Below are 23,785 nucleotides of genomic sequence, written 5' to 3'. Positions count from 1 at the left end.
GTTCTGATGGTTTGCCACCAGCTCGTTGACTCACGTGGTGTTGAAGTCAGCCCAGTTACTATTGGCTGAGGGCGCGGAGGAGGAGGCGTGTCCCGGGGCGGGGGGAGGCGTGCTCATTGGCTGCTGGGCTGAAGTGGGAGGGGCCGAGGCGGTTGCTCGCAAGCTGATTGGTGCTTCACTGTCCGGTATCCGTTCAGCGTAATTGGCGGGAAACCAACCAGTGCGGCCCCTGAGCTCTCCTCCCAGCCAACCAGGTTCTCCCGTCTGTGACTCATCGACCTATCAGAGCAGAGGGGCGGGTTAGATGAAGTGGACGCATGCTGACACACACAGGGATTTTTATTAATGGAGATGTGTGTGTGTGTGTGTGTGTGTGTCAAGATACATGGTACAACATTCACAATAACAAAGGACACAACAACAGCTGTTCAGAGCTAAAACTACAGAAAGCACAATTACAGAAATTAATACAATTATCGAGTGAGAGAAATTAATTAATTGTTTAATCTGAACAACCAGACTCTTATAATGAATAATCTGCCTAACTCAGTAATGCTACTCATCAGGCTTGGAATTTCGTCATTTTAGGGGCAAGGCCATTTGGCCTTTGGTGTCACACATTCTTTCAGGGCGCAAAGGCCACTGAGGGAAAGATTTGGATTTGGAGCTTACAAATAAATAACTTCACTTTTTGATAAGAAAAACACACGAATGATATGGAAAACAAATCACTTTTTTAATATCAATAATGTCAAACATTATATCATCCTATAGGCCTATGCCTCCTTAGTATTACCGTATATAAAATAAAATACTCTACTTTCAATAATTAGTGTTTGGTATGTTTTCCATCTACTACTTCTCCCATTCACAAATCCAAAATCAAATCAAAATATCTAAAATTCTATTAATATGCAACAAATGTGTACGAGAGTCTCTTTAATCAACTCCTCACAGCTCTGTTCAGAAACTGAATACAATCGTTGCTTTAATTCTGTCTGTAGGACGTTGTTGTGAGTGTGGACGGAGCAGCTGCAGGTTAGTTTAGCCTGATTGATCCATTCAGAAAACACGCATTTTAAAAGATGTTCCGCCTGCCGTCTGTCTGCAGACTTGTCAAAGCATTAATTCATGTTTTTTACTAACCGGTATCAGTATGTAGTTACTTCAGAAACGTGTCTTACAATTAAATCACTGTAAAATAGGTTAATTTTGTCGTAGTTGGTTTCCACCACAGTATTTACATGGAAATAAGCCCCGCCCCCTCTCCAGCACGTTCTGTTTGAATGACAGGAGTAAACACAGCTGACAGCCGCGGTGAAACTCCAGCGGTTATGCGAATTAAAGCAACTTCAAGATTTTAACAGTGTGAGGCGCCCAAAGGCCGTGGTGGCCGTAGGACGTACAATTATTTGTGGGGCATAACGGCCAGACAGAGGGGCCGTTATGGCCGTCATGGCCGCCGTGAAAATCCTACCCTGCTACTCATATAAATCATCTCATTTTAAAACCTAAGGCAGGTCACTTCACTGGAAGTTAAAAATCCCTTTTAAATATCTATTTTTATTTCCATTTCTTTACGATTTTTTTGTCTTAATCTTTTGTAAAAGCAGATGAACTTCCAATGTGTTTTGAATAGAAACAAAGCTGACTAATCTTATTTATGTTGAAGTGTATTTGCTGGTCATACAACATATATAAAATGTATTTTTTCGCTGAGGTAAGCTAACTCAAAGTAGCGGTTCCTTCCTTGAATAACTTTTAAAATCACATCATTCTTCTCATGAACTGTGAAAACAAATCAAGCATAGCAACATGTACACGTCAGATCAGAACGATTTCGTACAAACACGACAAAACCATTCATCTGCTGGCAAATGAATGAACGTGGAGATGACGTGAGATGAGCAGCGAGAGTTCAAGTGAAAGCTGGCTTGTGATTGGTGGAGGCACAACACTGGGCGGGGTCAACAACAACAACTTACCCACTCCCCCTTCACCTTCAGTTCGCACAGCAGAAGAGAGAAGAAACAGTTAATACACACACACACACACACACACACACACACACACACACACACACACACACACACACACACACACACACACACACACACACACACACACACACACACACACACACACACACACACACACACACACACACACACACACACACACACACACACACACACACACACACACACACACACACACGGTTAAGTCCTCCCAAATTTAAAACGTTATTGGTCTTGAGGGAATATCTTGGTATTTCATCGTCACTCGGCTATTAAAACCTTAACCTAATACGTGTTTTATGAATCTAATCTTTACGTTAAGAGTCCTAACGCCCTATTGTTCTTTTCTTATTATAACCGTGTTACAAAGACACACTTACAGATGCACTCATTGTATTTCTGGCTGCAATCACGATCCCCTCGGATTTACAAATGACCTACGCTCGATCGCTGAGACATCTTCAAATTGACTCTAATAATGTAATACTGGAATATATTCAAAGCTAAATAGTGCTCAAATATATTGATATTTAACGTCCAATATTTATGGCCAACAACATCAGAACGGGGGGGTTTGTATTCTGATATCAGTGAGTCTTGCATCAATCGATTAAAGGGCAGATTACCAATTTGCATGTACGTGGGTGTGTCCTGATTCATTAAGCACAGTATATTCTGTATGCCTTCACTTATTAATAACACATAATATCACGTCGTATGACCCCATACGTTACTTCTCCTTCTCCTTTTCATCAAACCAAAAATATGTTTTGTTTCCTTATTCTTGTTCGAGCTGCTCCAGACACAACACTGTCCTAAGAAACACATTTCTCATGTTATAAGTTGTTGCTTTACGGCTGTTGATAAGATAAAATAGAAATACTGTGATTAAATTCCCTTCCCTTTTCGCTAAATCCTGCACCATCTTCTTCCTCCTGTAAAGAAGTGTCCTTTTCCTTGAGCTGCTCGAGACATGACGGACTTCCTCCCGTGTTCCGGTACCAACGTTAGACGACCTAAGGACGCGGGTGTATGGTCGTTAAGTTTGTGTTCATACTGCGTACCATGATGACGTCTCCCGGGGCGATGCTGATCTCATCGTGGCTGCGAGCATCAAACGGATACAGAGCTCTGTAGTAAACCACCTTCACGGACGTCTGCTGGTCGAAGCTGCTGACCGGGGTCTTCTGCTCGAACAGATTGGGAACCGGACCCTTCTCCGCTGTGAAGAAAGAGAGGATAATTAAGCGTTAATGATATGTGTTGTCAAACTCTAACAACACACTTTATACTAAGAGGTAGGTGTAACTAAATCAATTCATTCAAGTACATCTTTCTCATACTTGTTCTTGAGTATAACGTGTTTTTTAAGTTACATTGAGAATTCAGGACTTTTATATTTATAGACTAGGCTGTTTTTAAGTAAAGAATAAGAGTACCGTACTTTTCGGACTATAAGCCGCGACTTTTTCCCCCATTTTGTTTGTACCGCTAACGGCCACTAGGGAACCTCCTAAATCTATGGATCTTACAGGTCAAATTAACCACCTTAACTCTATGGGCTCTATGACCGGTCCGCGCCCGCCACCTTTAAGGGGCGGGCTCCAGCAGGAAAAGCTGGAGGCCGGAAAAGAGGGAGACAGGTAGCGCGCCAAAGCAAAAGTGGAACCGAGAGACGGAACGAGAGCAAGACAGACGGACAATTTAGCTGCTGCGGCGGCTTATATGCTGGTGCGCTTTGTAGTCCGAAAAGTACGGTACTTCTTTAAACCTTGCAAGTCAAGCTTTGAATTTGAATCCAACACGAGCGTGACATAACGCTTCGTGTTCTTGAGGAGTCTTTATGTCCAGAAACGTATTGAACATATGTCGAGGAAAGTGCGCTGGAATTAGATTCTTACTGTAAGGTTTAAAAGATGTTTCACACATGCCGATCATCTAAAACCCAGAAGAGTTGCACTTCCGATCCGATTCTTGCGTCTAAATGTGTCCGACAGGTTTAAAAGTATTGCCTAAGGATGTAGATACAATCCTTTGGTTCCTCGTACAACTGTCAAGCACTCTCCTTGTGCTAGGGTTAATGCATGAAGTGTAATAACACTAATGATCTCAAGTCAGCCTGAAGCATCCTTTGTGTCCATCCTCTCGGTGAACACAGAGCTGAATCCAGATCAGATGCACGCTGAAGGCTCTTTGAGCAGCTTTTCTCTCACTGGTCGGGTTTGTTGTGTCTTGATATCCGTCTGTTGATGCGACACACGGAGCTGCTGTGTATTATCTTATCGTACTGATTGCACACACTGTATGTAGTCGCCCACCTGTTGGCCCCCATGGATCCCCCGGCTGGCTGCTGAACAGTTTGCTCAGCTTCTCCTGCATCTCCATCTTCCCTCTCCCCTCGTCCTCCTTCTCCTCTGAAGACCCCGCTGCTCCCTTCTGATCCTCTTCCTCCTCCTCCTCCTCCTCCTCCTCTTCCTCCTCCGCCTCCATCATGCCCCTCCTCTTCCTCTCCTCCTCCTCCAGAGTGACTCTGTTGAGCCAGGCGTGGGGTGCAGAGACGGAGGGGGGGGTGGGATTATTGGACGCAGAACTTCCTGCTTCTTCCCTCCAGGACATGCCCTCCTCTGCGGACAACCTGGGGAGAAAGGAGACAGGAATGTGAACTGATCAGACACACTCTTATTTTCATGCCGTGGATAACATACACAACTTGTTGAGGTAGAATACAAGAGATTACAACGTCCATACTCTGTGATAACTTGGAAAAGGGACAACATATGGCATATTTAAGCAGATTGCAATTAAAATCGATGCTTGATTAGGGTTCATTTCCATCATTGGGATAGATATATCCTCGGGGCAGAGTCCTGCATCGGGTCGGGTACCCGCAAAAAAGGTGGTATTTTTCAAACGCTTTTTTACGGGTTCGGTTCTGGGTAAAACAAAGATGATGCGGGTCGCGTGTGCTGCATAATAAATATATTAAAATAATAATAATTTAGTTTAATGTTTAAAATCCTCAGACCTCTCCCCCGCGGGACCGCGCATTATCATAACCTCTGCAGCGCATCAATCTGCTGCTGAGCGCCACATTCAAAATGGCTGAGGTGAAGCTCTCTATGGAGGATACAGCATTTTCAATAACTCTTCCTCAAGAGCGAAACCCAACGTCTGGGAGGCTTTTGGTGTCATCAGACCGAGATGGAGGAAAGAACCAACATCCCACGCTTTATGAGACAAATATGCATGTTTTCACTGCTCATATATAGGCTATGCGGGTTCGGGTCGGATTGCGGAACTAATTGGCAATACGTGCGGGTAGCGGGGCGGGTTCGGTATTGCACGTCGCGGGTGCGGGTCTTGAAAATCAGACCCGTGCAGGACTCTGCCTCAGGGTGACTTAAAAACGCTTTCTAGCTTCCGATCAAAAGTAAAGAAGTGGATAGTAAAGCCTGATTTAAACAATACAGGAATCATCGTGTAAGAAATAAGAGAATCGTACATTACATGTTAGACGCTTTTATCCGAAGAGACTTACATACTCAAGACTGTGGGCACACAACGACATGCTGACTGCAGTGGGGTTTGAACCTGTGCCCCCCTGATCCCAACACCTACGGACAACCCACTATGCCACACGCCTCCACCATGTACCATGTAATCATTTAAATATATATATATAATATACTTATATATTCATATTTAAAGGATATTAATCTTTTATCCATTAGTAGTAAGTAAAAGTGGTTCCAGTTGTTTTTGTAGTTTCAAAGTTTGCGATAACGTAGTATAATAAAAAACTGTATATGAGATAAGAGAAGATGGAACGTTATGTATCGCCTTGGGGAATTTCAGGATTCACACAAGGTAAACACAAAGACAAATAGAATTAAAAAAATGTAAAAATACAGATTTCTCAAAAAACATAAAGTGACAAAGTAACCGTTGATATCGTCCCGTGTCTAGCTTGTACGCATTAACAGCCTCTCATTGGGAACTCCATTACCTGCCATCCTGCAGCTCGGCAGACTTCCTCTCGATGGGTGTGTGTAGGTGAGAGTGTGTGTGTGTCAGTGAGTGTGTGTCTCCGTCCAGATCCCTTTGTTTCTGCCTCTGCTGCCGACTGTGGATCTCCCGCAGCTCCTGCAAAGCATCATGGGAAACAGGAAAGGAACAGCGGTGAGGAGGAGGTGGGAGATCAAAAGGGCTGGTTGCTACGGGTTACCATCGACCACAAACAACAACAACAACAACAACAGCAGCAGCAGCATGGGTTAGTCAGGTGATCAAGACCCGCCACTTTAACTGTGTCACTGAGGTAATCATTTATTTAAAGTAATGAAATCTCCTAGCTGGTAACCATGGCATTTAATTGAATTTTAACCATCTAAACGAGCAGCTAATTGCTTTTGCTTTAGAGCTAGAAATCCTCGCTGCTGCTTGATATCCAGCAAATCAGAAGGTCAACTGTAGGAGACGGGAAACGGTAAATTAAGACGTGTAGCGAGTCACTTAACAGAGGTTTATGTGTGGGTGTTGGTTGCAGACTGTAAGGTTTGTATTGTGATATGTGATCAAGCTCTTAAAGAAACAAGGACATGCTTTAACAACAACTGGCGAAAGAAATTCAGTATTTTGCTTAAATACTCTAGTTCCTAAATCAATCGATCAACATATGAAAAACAAATATTGAATGTGTGCCATTAGCGATCGAAGATATGAGTAAAAATGCACTTTAATGGTTTTGTTTTTCTGCGGTGTAGCAAAGGCTAACGAGGACATCACTAATTAAGATTAAAATAAAAGAACATCCTATTAACTGCGTCACTTTAAGACAACATTAAAGAGCACCTCATTGTTCTTGCTGTCGAACTAGGAATCCTGGCTGTGTGGCTAAAAGGGAGACAAGGAAACTACCCTCAAAGGTCCCATGTCATGCTTCTCCGGTTAGTACCGTCCCCTTGTGTGTGAAGGTTTTCTGCATGTGAGCGGTCTGCAGAGTCACAACCTTCAAAGTGCACCCTGTAGCGAGTAGAGCTCTAACACAGAGGAGACCTGTCTGCTGCCCCAGAACGCCTCGTTGGAGATTCTCTTTTTCCATTGTTTACTTCTTGGGTATAGTGACGTATTTTGGATTGGTCCAAATTGACCAATCTGCGGAGCCGTTGCATTACGTTTGGACCAATCCGCGGACACACACACACACACACACACACACACACACACACACACACACACACAAACACACACACACACACACACACACACACACACACACACACACACACACACACACACACACCACACACACACACACACACACACACACACACACACACACACACACACACACACACACACACACACACACACACACCACACACACACACACACACACACAGCGGTACGTTGCGAGGCTCGCTGCTGTGTGAGCCGGCTCACTGGTGTGGGGTCGGCGAGACACCGCGGAACTCAGCCTGAGCACACACACAAACTCCCAGCCAGGCTGCGGGTGTGTGTGTGTTTGGGGCTGGGTTTTGCTGTGTCGCGCTGTCTCGCAGACGGCCACTGGGCTCACAGAGGGGGGGGCAGGAGCTCCAACAAGCCGTGTAGGACAGAGAGTGAATACACAGACTCTACAGAGATGCTGTTTGAGAAACCAAAGAGAGTTTGGAACATTGAACAATATAAATCTATTCTAGTCGACTCAACGATGAAATTATGATCAGTAGAAATGGCCATGACACGGGACCTTTAAGTTCAACAGTCAACAAAATAGAAAATAAATTGCACAGGAAGACGGTGGAAACAACAACTACAGGAAAACACAGAGCACTTCCTGGCGGCTATACACTTCGTCAGCACTGTGGGAACTTGATTGTTGACTTTCACAGACATTTAGAAGTTAGTCCTGGTCTCCAGTTAGAGTTAAAGTGGGAGGTTGGGGCCCAAAACACAGGGCTGCAGGGCGGCCATGTGGAGGGGGCGGAGCTTGCACAAGAGGACGGGAACAAAAACAGGGAGATGCCGTTCTGTGTAGTCAAGACAACCAGCTGTGCCATTAGAACATACTCTGTTACTATAGCAACAAGGCAGCTGTTTTGTGTTTTCAGCCAAAACAACCAACGTTTGGTCGGACGGAGGAAATAAAACTACAACTCTGGAGAGAGAGAGAGAGAGAGAGAGAGAGAGAGAGAGAGAGAGAGAGAGAGAGAGAACAGTCTGAAACAGGAAGTGGAGGACATGAGACAACATGAGAGACAAAGACCCTTCCCTAATGTTGAGACACATGGGGATATTATTTCGGAATAAATAAGTGCGGGAGATAACGAGTAACTATTATCTTTGGATCCTGTTTTAAATCGTGCCATGAACCTTTGATGATTAAAAACTTAAGGGGTATTTTTTTGAAGTCATAAATCCTTTATTTGTGGGTCAATTGACTTCACTACCGAGTAAACTAACATATTTAATTATAGTGGGAAAGTACACGTTAACAAAAGAGAATACAATATAAGTACACATTTATGTTTACGTTTTTTTCACACACAACTAAATGTTACCACGATAAAGTGCGACTTTCTTGAACTGCCAAAGGACCTTTTAAATACATTTTAAGGAGAAAACTATGCATTCCCCCTAAAAATAAGTCCCATATGTGACACCAGAAAGAAACACACACACACACACACACACACACACACACACACACACACACACACACACACACACACACACACACACACACCACAACACACACACACACACACACACACACACACACACACACACACACACACACACACACCACACACACACACACACACACACACACACACACACACACACACACACACACACACACACACACACACACACACACACACACAGTTTCTAGTTCAACAGCATGTTAGCCTCTCAAATGTTTAATAGCTTGTCAGGCTGAAACATCGGTAGCATACAGGAAGTAGCATTACCCCACAGTGTAGTAGTAGCATAAAGTCATCTAATCTAGTACACCTACTAATCTAGTAAGACTATGGTGGCCCTGAGGGTCAAAACACAAATAATAATATGTGTTTTGACCCTCAGGGCCACCGTACAAGACCGCTAGTTTAGCATTACAACTGCGCACAGAGTCAACTATTGGAGCATTGTTAGCTAACTGGCTAATTAGTGGAAATAAGGGGCGCTAAAAAGAAGGAGGACAGAGAAGATAGAATATTAGAGATGAAGAGATTAGAAAAAAGTGTCAAAGAAAATAAGATTTGAGAAAGAGATGAGGATGAAGAGACATGGGGGGATATGAAAATAAAATACAGAGAAGAAGAAGGGAGTTGTGAAGACCTTTATAACGTAGTCTAGCCGAGCCAGACACACCCTGATGGCTGACACACACTCCTGTATCTTCCCCTGCTCCTGGCACTGAAACGAACACACACACACACACACACACACACACACACAACACACACACACACACACACACACGGACACACACTCACAGACAGGTAATGCTTCAAAACATATCTACGCATTAATGAATTAAAGGAGTTGTTTTGGAGTTAATTTGAATTTCCTGATTTTATTCTGAAGTAAAAATATTAGACAATTCTTCTTGTAAGTGACCTGTGTTAATATAATGTCATATGTGTTTGATATATGACTGTATAAATCATAATATTAGACTTACAGACGTTAGGTTGTCGTGTTAAAATGTGTCTAATCTTACTCTGCATTAGGAACATTTGATATATGTGTTCTATTAATTTAAAACTGCTTTCCAGTTACCTGAACACATACTTGAATCCCTGACAGTTTTCTCTCACTAGAGATTAAACCGGATGAAACCAACAAAAGGCCTGACTCATGCGAGGAGAGGCTCTTGTGACTCACCCTGATGAGCAATCTGACGTTACTACTGTCAGGTTGTTATAAAAAACAGACAGCAACAGCCCAGTTAGTGCCGTGTGCAAAAAGCCTGAGCAGATATCTTTCACTGACCTGGCTCTATTAGAAAAGAGTTAGTGTTTTGATGTGTTTAGTAGGTTGTTAGGTTAGATATATATTGCGGACACAACCACATTTCCTCCACATTAATATATCCTCCATTTTAAAAGAAACTAATAATCTTGTAAGTAAATATCTCTGGAGGTATTTCGTCATGCGGCTAATATTGACCATAAAGGGATTCAAACATATGTAGGCTAACAATGTTTTTCCATATATTATGAATTAAGAAGCAAGCTCCTGTCTAATACAACTAGTGTATATGTTATTCAGTAACTAATGTTGCACAGATGTTGAATTGTGCATCCATTTCGTCTGGATTCGAGTGTATTAAGTGCTTCTTTGCCGATTCGTGAGATTAGGAAAAACAACAGCACACTGAAATCAGTACATGAGTGCTTTTCAGTAATCAAACCATTCACAGCTCGACTGGCTGGGAAAACATGTGTGTGTCTGAGAGAGGGGAGCACACTGCGCAGCATGAGGACATGTCTGCGAAAACCAGGCCGTTTAGAAGTCTGGTTCGTCTGTGTTAAAGAAGCCTTTGACTAAAACACTTTTCGCATTTCCACTGCAGCGCGTAGCACGGTTTAAGCGTGCCATGCCAAACCCGGCCCGTTTTTGTTGCGTTTCCACCGTAGTTCCGGCTGAAGGGTACTTTTTCCCATTTTTTCTGGCTTTCCAAAATCCAGGTTCTTTCCGGGCCAACGACCGGGCTGAGCATGCTAAACTAGTGAGAGAATCGCTGGCAAGGGGGCTACAACTACAACAAAATGAACATATTTTACCGTGATTTAATTATAATACACGTTTCAAAAAGTAACAACACACTGATACCGGTTACTAAAAACCATGAATTAATGCTTTGACAAGTCTGCAGACAGACGGCAGAGAAACACCTTTTAAAATGCGTGTTTTCTAAATGTAGCTTGGCTAAGCTAACGTTATATATGCTCCGACCGTCCTCACTCACATCAACGGCCGACAGACATAAATAAACCAGCGACTGTATCCTCCATGACACAGGCAGGCTGTGGTTTGGACTTGTTTAACTTCTGTCTAGTTTCTGAACAGATATGAGGAGCTGTGAGCTCTGAGGGCTAACAGCTAACGGCTGTGTTGGTTTTCTGTGGTTCGCATTGAAGATGACGTCACGGCTCCGCCTACACAGCGTTACTATAGTTACTGCCCCAGTTCCTAAACTGTAATGGAAACGCATCATAAAGTGAGCCTAGCCTACCAAGGCCTAGCTATACCGTACTAAGCCGTGCGAGGCCCTGCAGTGGAAATGCGCCATAAGTAGTCTGGTGCCGTTGTGTGTTTTACTTCTCAAATAGACTGCCAGAGGTAGAGGAAGAGGTAGTCGAATTCAAATGCAAAATCTGCTGATCTTGATATTAGGATATTTGATGTAGAGTGGTGCAGTGATAATGGACTTGTGTATCAATGCAAGCACTCCCTCGACAAAAAGCCAATGGGGTTTTCCATTCGATTTTGGACGACTGCAGAAAATAAGATCTGTGGCAAACACACGTTTATGATATTTACACGTTTTGATCAGCAGGATAATCTCCACATATTAACAACATATTCAAATACTATGAAGCTGGGAAGTTAACAGCGTTACAGCAGCAACGGTAAAGTGCAGATAAAATAGAAAAAAAAGTATATTTATAGATTAAATAAAAAGTTAGGTACACGTTATTAAGAAAAAACAAATGGTAAAAATAGGTAGCAGTATTTTAAACTGTAAAAAAATGTAAAAAGGTCTCAAAGGAGCCGGTAACGTTAACAAGTTGTAAATAAATTGTAAAGTAATAAAGTGTTTATCTTATTTAGACACTTGTGAGCGTATTTCATGTCTTAGAATATAAATCTCTTCAGCTTGTGTTAACCACAGATCTTCAGACTTGAACACTTTCAAACAATTGACTTCCAGACGAGAGAACTGGAAATGCTGATTTGTTTTGGGTTTCTTTAGGACTCATTCCTGCACCACTCCATGATTAGTTAACAGTACAGTGTATCCCAGCTGCAGTACCACCCCAGTCCAGCGGTGGCAGCGTCTCTACCTGTCTGCCTCTCTGTTCGTCCTGAAGCTGGCGTCGCAGGGCCTCTATCCTCGAACAGTGGTTGGCATAGAACTCACACAGAGACTGGCAGAAGGCCAATGAAAAAAGGGGTAGGAAAAATAAAGAAAGGAAGGGTTTAATTGTGAGGATTAAACAAAGCATATGATAAAGGGTGAAGAAGAAGCATTGGGAAAGAGTCCCAGTGGGTAAAGAGGACAGAAGAGAGTTTGTGGGGAGGAAGGTGGACGGCAGAAACGTAAAAACAATGTTCACATCTCCGTGGACTATAGCTTGCTTTGCAGAGATCACACCTATCGTGGACGTTTATCCAATGAAGTTCCTATGCGAGGAAATCGTAGTTCTGACTCCATAAAATAACAATTATCTTTATGGAGACCAAATAAACTTGCAGGTAAAACTAGTAAAGAAAATTAAAGCATCAAAATCGCATCTCGACTGATCCAAAAGGAGACCATATGCAATGACCAGCGTTTCCGCCAGGCGGGCCGCAACTCCCATCACTAATACGTAAAGAGATAGTGGCCGTTTCTCTTTCACTATTTCAAGTACGCTACGTCATCGAGTGGCGCCGAATGCGGGGCATTTAAACAGTCCTTCGGCGCCACTCGATGACGTAGCATACTTGAAATAGTGGCTCTGCAGCAGCTTTACTCGACATTGAGAAACGGCCTGAATCTATACCTTAAGGGACGGCTCAATTCAATATTCAAGTCACGTGACTCGACGTGACGACCCCCCCGCTCTCAGCCCTGGTCTGGCGGACACACTGGCATTTTCCGATTAAATTAAACGGTCAAAAACTGGTTTCGCCTCTTACTGGCACAACGTAATTAGACTCTTTTGGACACGATCACATGACATCATGAAGAACAGAAACACAAGCTCAGCATCGTCCAATGATATCCATAGGAACCAACATGGTGGTATTAATGAAAGAGTACGTCATCTGTCTTGTAAATAAACACCAGTGAGGGAGGGCTTGGTGTGTTGCTTGAAATGACTTTCATACGGAAGAAGACTGGGATCCATCTTTATTAGATAAGCCCTATTTATTGAGGTCTGTTCTCCTCCTCCTCCTCCTCCTCCTCCTCCTCCTCCTCCTCCTCCTCCTCCTCCTCCTCCTCCTCCTCCTCCTCCTCCTCCTCCTCCTCGTTGTAGTAAGAGACCACAGGATGAATACTCCTCTCTCTGACCTGACTCTAGAGACAGAACAGGACACAATGTGGTCCAGGAAACATAAACAAACCGCTGTGATGCAACGCTTTAAGGAATGAAACCTTCCTCAGTGAGTTCCTGTGCACAGCTAGCTCTCTCCAAAAAACAAACCGCTTTCACACCAGGTACTCAGTTCCCAGCTCTTAGTGCCCCCATGGAACTAAGTACAGATCGCGTTCACACCAGAAAAAGTCCCTGGGGGAGGATTAGGCAAATGAAGCCGCTGACGTCACTTCTTCTTCTTCTGCTTTGGGTTTACTGGCAGGCCGCAAACCACTTCACGGCGTATACTGCCGCCCGGAGTCCCCGGCCGGAAGTCCCCTGAGTTGGGGAAGGCTTCAGTAGAAGCTGCTGGGACTCCCAGCCTTCCGAGTAAATCGCCAGAACGCTGACACCTCCTCATCTCCACCGCTCCCATGTTTTCTTTTGTGTTGCCATAAGTTAGTCTCTGTCCGTTGGTGCGCGGGGCTAATGCTAATGCTAATAATGCTAATGCCAGTAAATACAATGGCGGCTTCACAAACTTTTCAGAGTCTTACGGGGCGTGGTTTGCAATTCGCCCAGCCAATCAGAAATTGGAACTTTTTCTCCCCAGGATAGTCCCACCTCTCCAGCAGGAACATGGGGGTAAAAGTTCTCATGAACTAAGTTCTCTTTTTGGTGTGATCTCAAAATTCCAGGAACTATCGGAACTAAACGAGAAAAGTACTCCGGTGTGAAAGCGCCTATTAGGCACACAGACACGTAGAAGTACCACATCAAAATACACTGAACAAAAAACACAAGTACTTCTGTTTTCACTCAATTATTTGAAATGAAAGTTGCTTCCTCTGCACACACCATCCGTCCTTTCGTACTGGGTACACCAGTCTTTCATTATACTATATAATATAATATTTCATTGAAAAAGTGAAGTATTTATTTGAACCTGTTGAGCAAAAACAAAAGAGTTTTTGTTCAGTGTGAATACAAACACAGATATCGTGGTCAGATATTAACAGCAAGGCACAGCAGGTAACATTATACACGTGTTAAACTCGCGTGAGGATGGGTTATGGTAGGGCAGGATTTAAAGCTACACATGTCAAATATTTTCTGAAGCAAAACATTTATTGCGAGTTTTGTTAATTTTCTGTACAAAAAGTCAAAGCCCCCCAAATAGATTCCCATATGAATTATTTAGGGATATGTTCAAAGGACTTAAAGTATGGATATGCCAAGAGTTCACCCGTAAGATGAAAGTAAAGAGCCCAAACTAAAGAGTAGGGACGTTTTGAAATTGTTCTCTTGTAGCTTTATGACATATTGTCGGGCAACTCTTCAACATAATCTTAATATTAATTGGAACACTTCGCTCGTCTGTTAATCAGTCCACTGCATCCAGCTGAACTCGGCCAAGTTAGTTAGTTTAATCCTTGAGGAGTTTTAATCTTTATATGGAAACAGAACGGACTTCCCTCGATGTGCCGTGTTATTGAGCTAGAGAGCCGTCTACCTTCAGCTGGGTGTTGAACGCGTCGATCTCCAGCAGTTTTGCGCGGGTCTCTCTCTCCACGGCGTCCAGCTGATCTCTGAGCTGCTGTCTGCTGCTCTCCTTCTGCTCCACCGCCTTCTGCAGCGACGACAGGCTGTCACCTGAACACACACACACACACACACACACACACACACACACACACACACACACACGCACACACACACACACACACAAATAAGAACAGTGTACATCAAGTGGCTGCCTCGAGAAAAAGCGATCCAAATAGTGTTTTTCTTTTCTTGTGCTTTACCATTTGTGTGCCGCCACTTTGAGCGCATGAACTTAATATTATTTTAACTGTTGACGAAAGTACTCCGAAGCTTGTTTTTGACCATCCAAATCCTTCCAACAAAAATCATAAATTCAAATCAGAGCTAGAAAATCTCTATACGAATAATCGTAAAAATAGAAATATGTCATTAAATTTGTACATTTCTTTATTTGTATCTGTTTTATATTAAAGTAGATCACCCATTCTAGCCATGCCTCATATCCCTCTGTTTCACTTCCTGTTTCTAAAGTGCTGATTTGGGGATAAAGCTTTAAAGAGGAGGGGTCTGAGCTCATGCGGGACCCGGCAGCTACCGTCTAAACTAAATGCTGCCGTGATGAAACGCCATATCATGGATTATCAAGGCTCTGAAACAGTCTGGAGCTCAAAGGCTTTCTCTCTTGCCGGTTATACCACAAGGTGAGTTCCTTTCTACTTCCTGCTTCTTCACACACATGCTCTCCAGCACAGGTTAGCTCTGAGTGTTAGCAATGCTAATGCTAACACCGACCACATTACGTCCAAAACAGTCGGGCATTGTTTCTGATAGCAACGTTTCTGATTGGCCCGTGGGTCCACATTTCAGATGTTACGTCATATCGGACGCACATCTGGATCAGCTCCGTTGCTCCCCGTTTTTAGAGATTTGGGTACGGAGGAAAAGAGAGAGGGTTTTATTCTCTGACGCTGCGTGAGTTCCCCGACACACCGGGGACACATGTTGATGGAGAGAAGACATCAAACAGTGCATTTTGCATGATAGGTCCCCTTTAAGTTTAACATAATATATTTGTGTTTTCGACAAAACACAACGTTTAAAGTCTCCACTTGGACTTTGAGGAACTGGGATTGATGACATTTACAGATCATTGATTAATTTAACAAAAGTAACGATACATTGGCAGATGATTCTAAAACACATGTCAATAGTTGTAGCCTTTGAACCCTTTCATGCTCAAAATACTTCCCACTCTTTCTGACACCAAAGGGTCCGACACATCGTATGACGCACAACGTGTTGAGTCATTATGCAGGCGAACCCAGCCGATCGAGACGGCTTTCTATGTGACGAGTGTGAATATTAAGTGTGTGTTAGTTTGTGTTGTACTCACGATGCAAACTGTTCTGCTGAACCTGCTTCAGCTGGTCGTTGAGACCCTGCTTATCAGGAATTAACCTCCCCAACCACTGCTGGGAGTCCTGCAGCAACACAACAGAAATAATCATTACGTTAGAAATGTTTACATAAAAGTATTTCAACGTCGGGGAAATACCGAGTGTCCTCTTCCAGCATGAGAGCAGCATGCTAACAAAGGTATCCCAACTGTAGCTGTGAACATGGCAGGATGTGTGATGACCTGGAAGAGCATCAGGACTGCTTGAGGCAGATGATAGCTATGTGGTTAACATGATGACTCAGCCTCTATGGAGAGAGACATCAAGCATGCTCATTTCTGACGTGGAGCTAATCTGAAGTAAACATTGAATACTGCTTTCTATCCCTCCATCTTGGGACTGTGTCTCTCTTGATATCCGCAGGTGAAGGACACTGCTCAGGAACTAGCTGATGCTCTGTATGATGACTCCTTCCAGATGTTGAGAAAAAGTCCGAATTTTATTAAAAGTCAATTTTTTTTATTAAAAGTCAGAATTTTGAAATTTTGATTAAAGTCAGATTATTTTGTAAAAGTCGGAATTTTGAGATTTTGATTAAAGTCAATTTTTTTTGTAAAAGTCAGAATTTTGAAAAAAGTCAGGATTTTTAGATTTTGAAAAAAGAGGCAATTTTCTTTAGAAAAAGTCAGAATTTGGAGAAAAAGTCAGAATTTTGAGGAAAAAAGTCAGGATTTTGAAAAAAGTCAGAATTTTTGGATTTTGAGAAAAACAAATTTGGAGAAAAAGTTACATTTTGAGAAAAAGTCATATTTTTGAGGAAAAAGTCAGAATTTTGAAATGTTGAGAAAAAGTTAAACAATTTGTAAAAGTCAGATTTTTGGAGAAAAATTCAACATTTTTAGAAAAAGTCCGAAGATTTCTTCGATTTAGAGAAAAACTCAGTATTGTGTTCATGACAGGATGTATGATAACAAGAACCGGTATCCCTCCATCTTGTGACTGTGTGACTCCCTCTCTTGATATCAGCGTGAAGGACACTGCTCAGGAACTAGTTGATGCTCTGTATGTGATGACTTCCATTCTGGAGAGGACCACAGATACATGGATCCTGAGATTGAAGCTCAAGCCGGGACCAGGGAGATTTAACATTTTTGAGATTTTGAAAAAAAGGCAATTTTTTTTAGAAAAAGTCAGAATTTTGAGAAAAAAATCAGAATTTTGAGAAAAAAAGTCAGGATTTTTGAGGAAAAAAAAGCATTTTTTTTTAAGAAAAAGTCAGGATTTTGAAAAAAGTCAGGATTTTTGGATTTTGAGAAAAAAAAGTTTTGAGAAAGTCATATTATTGAGAAAAAAGTCAGATTTTTGGAGAAAGATTCAACATTTTTAGAAAAAACTAGTTGATGCTCTGTATGTGAGGACTCCTTCCATTCTGGAGAGGACCACAGACACATGGATCCTGAGGTTGAAGCTCAATAGTGATATTTTCTAACAGTCAACAACCCTATTGTATACATGAGGAACATCCACCATCTTTAAGCATGTAGATCTGCTGCTGATGTAGCAGATGTTAAAAGGACATTTTGTCTTTTGTTGACATCCGCCGTGTGTACCTGCAGCTGCTGCTGTAGCAGTGTGATCTCAGCGATGCGTGTTTCTCTCGTCTGATTGGTCTGCTCCACCTCCCTCCGCTGAGCCGACAGACGATAGCGAACGTCCTTCAGTTTGCCCTCGAGCTGGCACTTCTTATCGTTCTGGAGAGAGGACAGGGAGATAGAAAGTTATATACATTATGTTTCTGCTGATGTGCAGACATATTAGCTTTCACTAACGGTTTGTTTACAGGTGTTCTGTTCTTCCTGTTGTTGATTACTTCTGGCTCCCTTGCATCGGAGCCGAGGTGCTACTTAAGCCCAGCTGCCCGGAGTCACGTGGCCTTCGTGACTCTGTCTAAGCCTGCTGCAGGAGGACTCTCGCTGGGATCCTTCCCCCTCGCCCATCCTCTCATGTTTCCGGTGTTGTGTTTAGAACTATCGCAATAAAAGTGCCGTGGTTTTTGGAAGCCTCGAACGTCTCTCTCTGTTTTCATGTCGTGGCCTACGGGCCGGTCATAACAACTGCAACCAGTCATTTTTGTATTGTACAAGCTAGCAGCTAACCATCAGCGTAAACAGTATTTTTATATTGTCAGCTTAGCCTTTATTAACTATGGATTTCAGCACCGAAGGCTCCAAGACAGACATGTGTCAAACTCAAGCATATGTAAATGCTTGAAGTGAACATGGTGCTGAGTATTGTTATTTCACACTTCAATTCGGAATCCATTTAGAATCCGTGATGTCATAACTGCATCAGCTGATAGGTCATGTGATCACCTGTGATGATGTAATAACGTCATCACAGATGCATTATGACATCATCGGCCTTGATGTTCGGAACCTTCGAAACATGCGAGTGGAATACTCTGGTATTCCTCAGGACCAGCTCTCAGTCATTCGGATTTACTCGATTCAGTAACTTCTACATTCAACATACGAACAACACCGTCTTTTGCAGAGAACACATCTACTAAAGACAGTTACCGTTTTCCACAAAGAAACACGGTTTCGTACAGACACACTTCGATTATTCCAACTACGCACAATTCAAGTCAAAACGAACGGTGCCATGGCAGGAATAATTCGTCCAGTCGTGTGTGAGCAGGAAGCCGCTCAGAGGCTCGCAGAGCTCACGAATAGCTTCAGCAAAGCTGAGCTTGTGGATGTTATCAAACACTGGGAGTCCAAGTATGAACTTCTGGACAAGTACTCAAAGGACCTGGCCGCGAAGAACCAGCACTGGGAGGCGAGTTGGCCTTATCACCAGAAGATGGTGACCACCAGGATCGAGCAGAGGGAGGTTCTGATCAAGGGTCTGACGCAAGCAAACCAGTCGCTGGTGCAAGAAAATGCCGGATTTGTGAAAGTTGTGAATGTCTGGCAGGAACTGGTCCAGCAGAGGGACACTGAAATCATGGGTCTGAAACAGGAGAAGGTGTCTCTCGCTCACAGTCTCTCCGTGTCCACAAACTGGCAGGAGAAATACAATGCACCGGCAGAGTCTTCAAAGAGCTTGGAAGAGAACAAGCCGTGTCCAGAGTCAAACATGGAGACACACGTTGACAGCGTTGAGGAAGATAACACTTCCCTGGCACAGAAGGTCAGAAGAGAAATGGCAGAGAAAAGACAGAGCTGGGCTTCTCTCAGCAAACTGATCAAGGAGAAATTCCAGAAGATTGAGGACAAGAAGTCACATCTGGAGGACATGTCCACAAAGGACCTTGCAGAGAAGCAAGACATCCTGGAGGTGGAAGTCAAGGTCGAAAACATCCTGGAGGCAAAGTCACTTCAGGACCCGGCTGAGGAACAACACCAGCTGGAGACAGGGATGGTGACAGAAGTCCAAAAGATGGAGGAACAGGAGGAGAAGTTCACTGAGGAGGAGTCCACACAAGACCTGGTTGAGACTCCAGAGGTGGATGATGAAGAGGAGGAGTCCACACAAGACCTGGTTGAGACTCCAGAGGTGGATGATGAAGAGGAGGAGTCCACACAAGACCTGGTTGAGACTCCAGAGGTGGATGATGAAGAGGAAGAGTCCACACAAGACCTGGTTGAGACTCCAGAGGTGGATGATGAAGAGGAAGAGTCCACACAAGACCTGGTTGAGACTCCAGAGGTGGATGATGAAGAGGAAGAGTCCACACAAGACCTGGTTGAGACTCCAGAGGTGGATGATGAAGAGGAAGAGTCCACACAAGACCTGGTTGAGACTCCAGAGGTGGATGATGAAGAGGAAGAGTCCACACAAGACCTGGTTGAGACTCCAGAGGTGGATGATGAAGAGGAAGAGTCCACACAAGACCTGGTTGAGACTCCAGAGGTGGAGGAAGAAGAGAAAGAACCAGAAGAGTTCACCGACTTCCCGAAGACCGAGGCAGCAGAGGTCGAGCTGCCGGAAGAGGAACTTAGCCTCGTGGCAGCGGTGGCCATCAAAGACCAACGCTGTGAAACCACAGAGGTGGAGAAGAAGGAACCAGAAGAGTTCTCCTTCTTAAAGAAGACGGAGGAGGTCGTTCTGCAGAAAGAGAAAAGCAGAAAGAAGAAGAAGCAACAGAAGAAAAGGGTCAAGGATATCAAACTGCAGGAGAAGTTCCCTGAGGCCCAGGCCGAGAAACGGCTTGCCTTGGATGAGGAACTGATCAAACCAGAGGAGTCCATGCATGACCTTGCTGTTGAGACCCCAAACTGCTGGGAGTCTAACTTCAGACCGATATGGATGAAGGTGAAACCGACAGAGGACAGCCTGGCCAATAGAGACCAGCTCTGTGACACCACAGAGGGAAAGGATGAGGAGAAAGAACCAGAAAAGCTCCCCGAAGTATCTATCTGGGAACTCCCAGCCGGAGAGGCAGGCCTCCAGGGAACGGGAAGCGGAGAGGAGAAGAAACTTAGCTGGGCAGCAGTGGTGGCCAATAAAGACCAGCGCTGCAGGACCAGAGAGAAGAAGGTGGAGGAAGAGGTGAAGGACCCAGAAGAAGTCTCCGAGTCAAAGACCGAGGCAGGAGAGGAAGTGCTGCTGACAGAGAAAAGCAGAAAGGAGAAGAAACAAGAGAGGAAAGGAGTCAAGGCGTTGAAAGTACCACAGATGGGGATCATTGTAAAGGAGATGGACAACCCGGACAATAGAGGCCAGAGCTGTGAAACGTCAGAGGTGACGGAAGAGAGGGAAGAAGTGGAACAGTTCCCCGACTTACCGAACACCGAGGCCAGAGAGGTCGCTCTGCAGAAAATGGAAATGGGAGAGGTGACAAAACGCAGCTGGGCGGCAGTCCTGAAAGACCAGAGCTGCAGGATCCGAGAGAAGAAGGTGGAGGACCCAGAAGAAGGGTCCGACCTGAAGCAGACGGAGGCAGTAGAGGTGAAGGACCCAGAAGAAGGGTCCGACCTGAAGCAGACGGAGGCAGTAGAGGGAGAGGTGAAGGACCCAGAAGAAGGGCAGACCCCCGTGGAAGGAAGGGTACGTATGCAGAGGAAGAAAAGCAGAAAGGATAAGAAAAAAGAGAAGAAAAGAGAGGAGTATAATAGAGGCCACTGCTAGTTGTTTATGACGACAGTAGCTCCCTCTTGTTCCCCCTCTTCATCTCTCTTCTCCTTCATCTTCCTCACCCCACAGCCATATACCCTTCCTCATCTCCCTCTCTATCGTATTTCTGTATAGGGTTTTCTCTTAAAGAAACACCTCCACTGTACACCTCCATACTGTACACCTCCATACTGAACACCTCCACTGTACACCTCCATACTGTACACCTCCATACTGTACACCTCCATACTGTCCACCTCCATACTGAACACCTCCATACTGTACACCTCCATACCTCTCCATACCTCCCCTTCCTCCTTAATCTCTCAATTCTCCATCTACCTCAATCCTTACTTCATCCTCGTATCCTCCTCCTATGTACCTCACCCTCTCTTATCTATCTCCAAATTATATTTTAAAGTGCTCTTTTATTTTGTAGAATTGAATTGCCCTGGCTCAAAAAGTCAGGCATTCAATTCAGATATGTTTTTTCTTTCATTTCAAATAAAATTTTATTAAAATTATACCAGTTTGTGTTGAATGTCCCCACCTTACTTACACATATAGTATGAACACATTGTTAAATTATATTTTGGTGACAATAAAGCTAAAGGACTGCTAACTGAAGAGGTTGGGTGTTTCTCAATGTCGAGGACGCTTGCTTGGGAGGACATGTCCCTCCGAGTCGGGTCCTTCAGAAGCGAGGCAAGAATCCTTCCTAGCCTCGGAAAACGAAGAATGGTGGAACAGGCTAACAGGGGTGCGTCATGTGCGAGGCCCCGCCTTACATGGAGCTCGATTTCCGCCAACGATTGGGAAATTGCTCCGTGCGCAAAGCATTGTGGGGATTTTAAGACCGGAGTATGCACATGTGCAGCCTCGAAATGTCCCGTAACGAAGGACGCCGGGCTCGGTAGAATTCCAAGGAGCCTGGACATTGGAACAGTCCTTCGGCGGCACTCGATGACGTAGCATCCTTGAAATAGTGGCTCTGGAGCATCCTTCCTCGACATCCTTCCTCGACAACATCGACAACTGCCCTCCACTAATTTTTCTGGTCAACCAATTCAGGCAATTAGTCGATTAACTGTCGCACGTTTATAATTATGATTATTAATTTATGAACTGATGACCTTAAACTTCATTAACGACAATCTCTCAAGATGTGTGGTTACTACAAGTTCATGTGTTTATTTTTTGTCGTGGTTTGTTAAAGTTTTAACGCATTTAATGAGATACTGAGAAATGTTGTGAAATACTGTGTACTAATGACAAAGCATGCAAGAATCCACGTTTATGAAGATACAAGTAAATGTTTGCATCTCTGTAACCGTGCTGGGATCCTGCAAAGACCATCAGATTAAATAAATAAAACATCTTTCATGACTTTACCTGAGCTTCCTGTCCGAATGATTGTCGTTGCGAGTCGTTGAGTGACTTGGAGAGATGCTTGGAAGCTTGAAGCTGAACATTCCCATAATATATCCTCCTAATGCGATCATTCCACTTCTAGCATTTCATATCTTGGCACACGTGTTTTTTTTGCCAATACATTTCAGTTACAGACTCAAACAACTCGAGTATGAAACTAATTATTTGAATTATGGATACTTTGGTAAATAAAGTGTACTGTACTAAATCCATTGAGTTATTTGAACTTAAGTCTCTTAATAATTAAACTTAACTGTTTTTATTTTTACAAGCTTATTTAAAATGTATTAATGTATTGTGTCAAACTCGAGGCCCGGGGGCCAAATCAGGCCCGTGGTGGATTTAATTTCGGCCCGCAGGATAATTTCTAATTCCTGTTAGATCTGGCCCGCCGGTATATTGCACCTTCCCTCCATCCTGAGGGTCTCCTCCGCTCAGAACAAACATTACTTATTGAGCTTTAACGACCTGTCGCTCCATGTCATTGTTTTTAAACTAAAACAGTTGCTATTGTTTGTATGCCTTGTTTACATGGTTGTATTGTTCTTAAGTTGTCCTTTGTTTTAATACTTGCTTTAATAATACAGAACTTGTTGACAGTTTTTCTTGTTGGCATTAGTGTATTGCTTTAGGGTTATCTTTGAAGAAACTTTCCTTTGTTTTCCAATATTTGTTTTTCTTTTAAGAAACTTGGTCGCTTGGCAACAACACTAACAATGCAACAGCATCTTACATCCATTAACAATCTTATTTATATTCCCAGAATTGGAACAACAGCTTTCTTAAATGTGCAATGAAACTAAAACTCTTAAAATACTCCTGATGTGGCCATGTGTGTGTGTGTGTGTGTGTGTGTGTGTGTGTGTGTGTGTGTGTGTGTGTGTGTGTGTGTGTGTGTGTGTGTGTGTGTGAAAGAGAGAGGGTATGTGTGTGTGTGTGTGAGAGAGAGAGAGAGAGAGAGAGAGAGAGAGAG

The 23,785-nt window shown here is 43.6% G+C and overlaps 2 protein-coding genes across 2 annotated transcripts in view; one reads left to right on the top strand and one right to left on the bottom strand.

Moving 5' to 3' along the window:
- LOC117459451 (uncharacterized) overlaps positions 1–18,018 on the bottom strand; it is a 45,174-nt gene extending 27,156 nt beyond the window's left edge. The window contains exons 1-10 of the mRNA XM_071205612.1: positions 17,871–18,018; positions 16,257–16,344; positions 14,832–14,971; positions 12,101–12,184; positions 9,366–9,443; positions 6,025–6,161; positions 4,337–4,653; positions 3,083–3,240; positions 1,986–2,000; positions 35–279 (exon numbers count right to left, since the gene is read on the bottom strand). Of these exons, the coding sequence (XP_071061713.1) occupies positions 35–279; positions 1,986–2,000; positions 3,083–3,240; positions 4,337–4,634 (716 nt within the window). The 5' untranslated portion in view covers positions 4,635–4,653; positions 6,025–6,161; positions 9,366–9,443; ... (2 more) ...; positions 16,257–16,344; positions 17,871–18,018. The remainder of the gene's footprint in view (positions 1–34; positions 280–1,985; positions 2,001–3,082; positions 3,241–4,336; positions 4,654–6,024; positions 6,162–9,365; positions 9,444–12,100; positions 12,185–14,831; positions 14,972–16,256; positions 16,345–17,870) is intronic.
- Positions 18,019–18,924: 906 nt separating this feature from the next.
- LOC139435176 (neurofilament heavy polypeptide-like) lies at positions 18,925–21,396 on the top strand. The gene has a single exon (XM_071205611.1). It carries the CDS (start codon positions 18,925–18,927, stop codon positions 21,394–21,396), a length of 2,472 nt encoding a protein of 823 aa, XP_071061712.1.
- The last annotated feature ends 2,389 nt before the right edge of the window (positions 21,397–23,785 follow it).

This window comes from Pseudochaenichthys georgianus, chromosome 15, assembly GCF_902827115.2.
Source record: "Pseudochaenichthys georgianus chromosome 15, fPseGeo1.2, whole genome shotgun sequence".
Lineage (NCBI taxonomy): Eukaryota > Metazoa > Chordata > Actinopteri > Perciformes > Channichthyidae > Pseudochaenichthys > Pseudochaenichthys georgianus.
Note: the sequence above shows the minus strand (reverse complement) of the source record. Positions and strands in the feature narration are given on the sequence as shown.

What these genes read in the sequence shown, in the direction of transcription:
- LOC139435176 (XM_071205611.1), top strand. Translation starts at nt 18,925, where the DNA reads ATGGCAGGAATAATTCGTCCAGTCGTGTGTGAGCAGGAAGCCGCTCAG.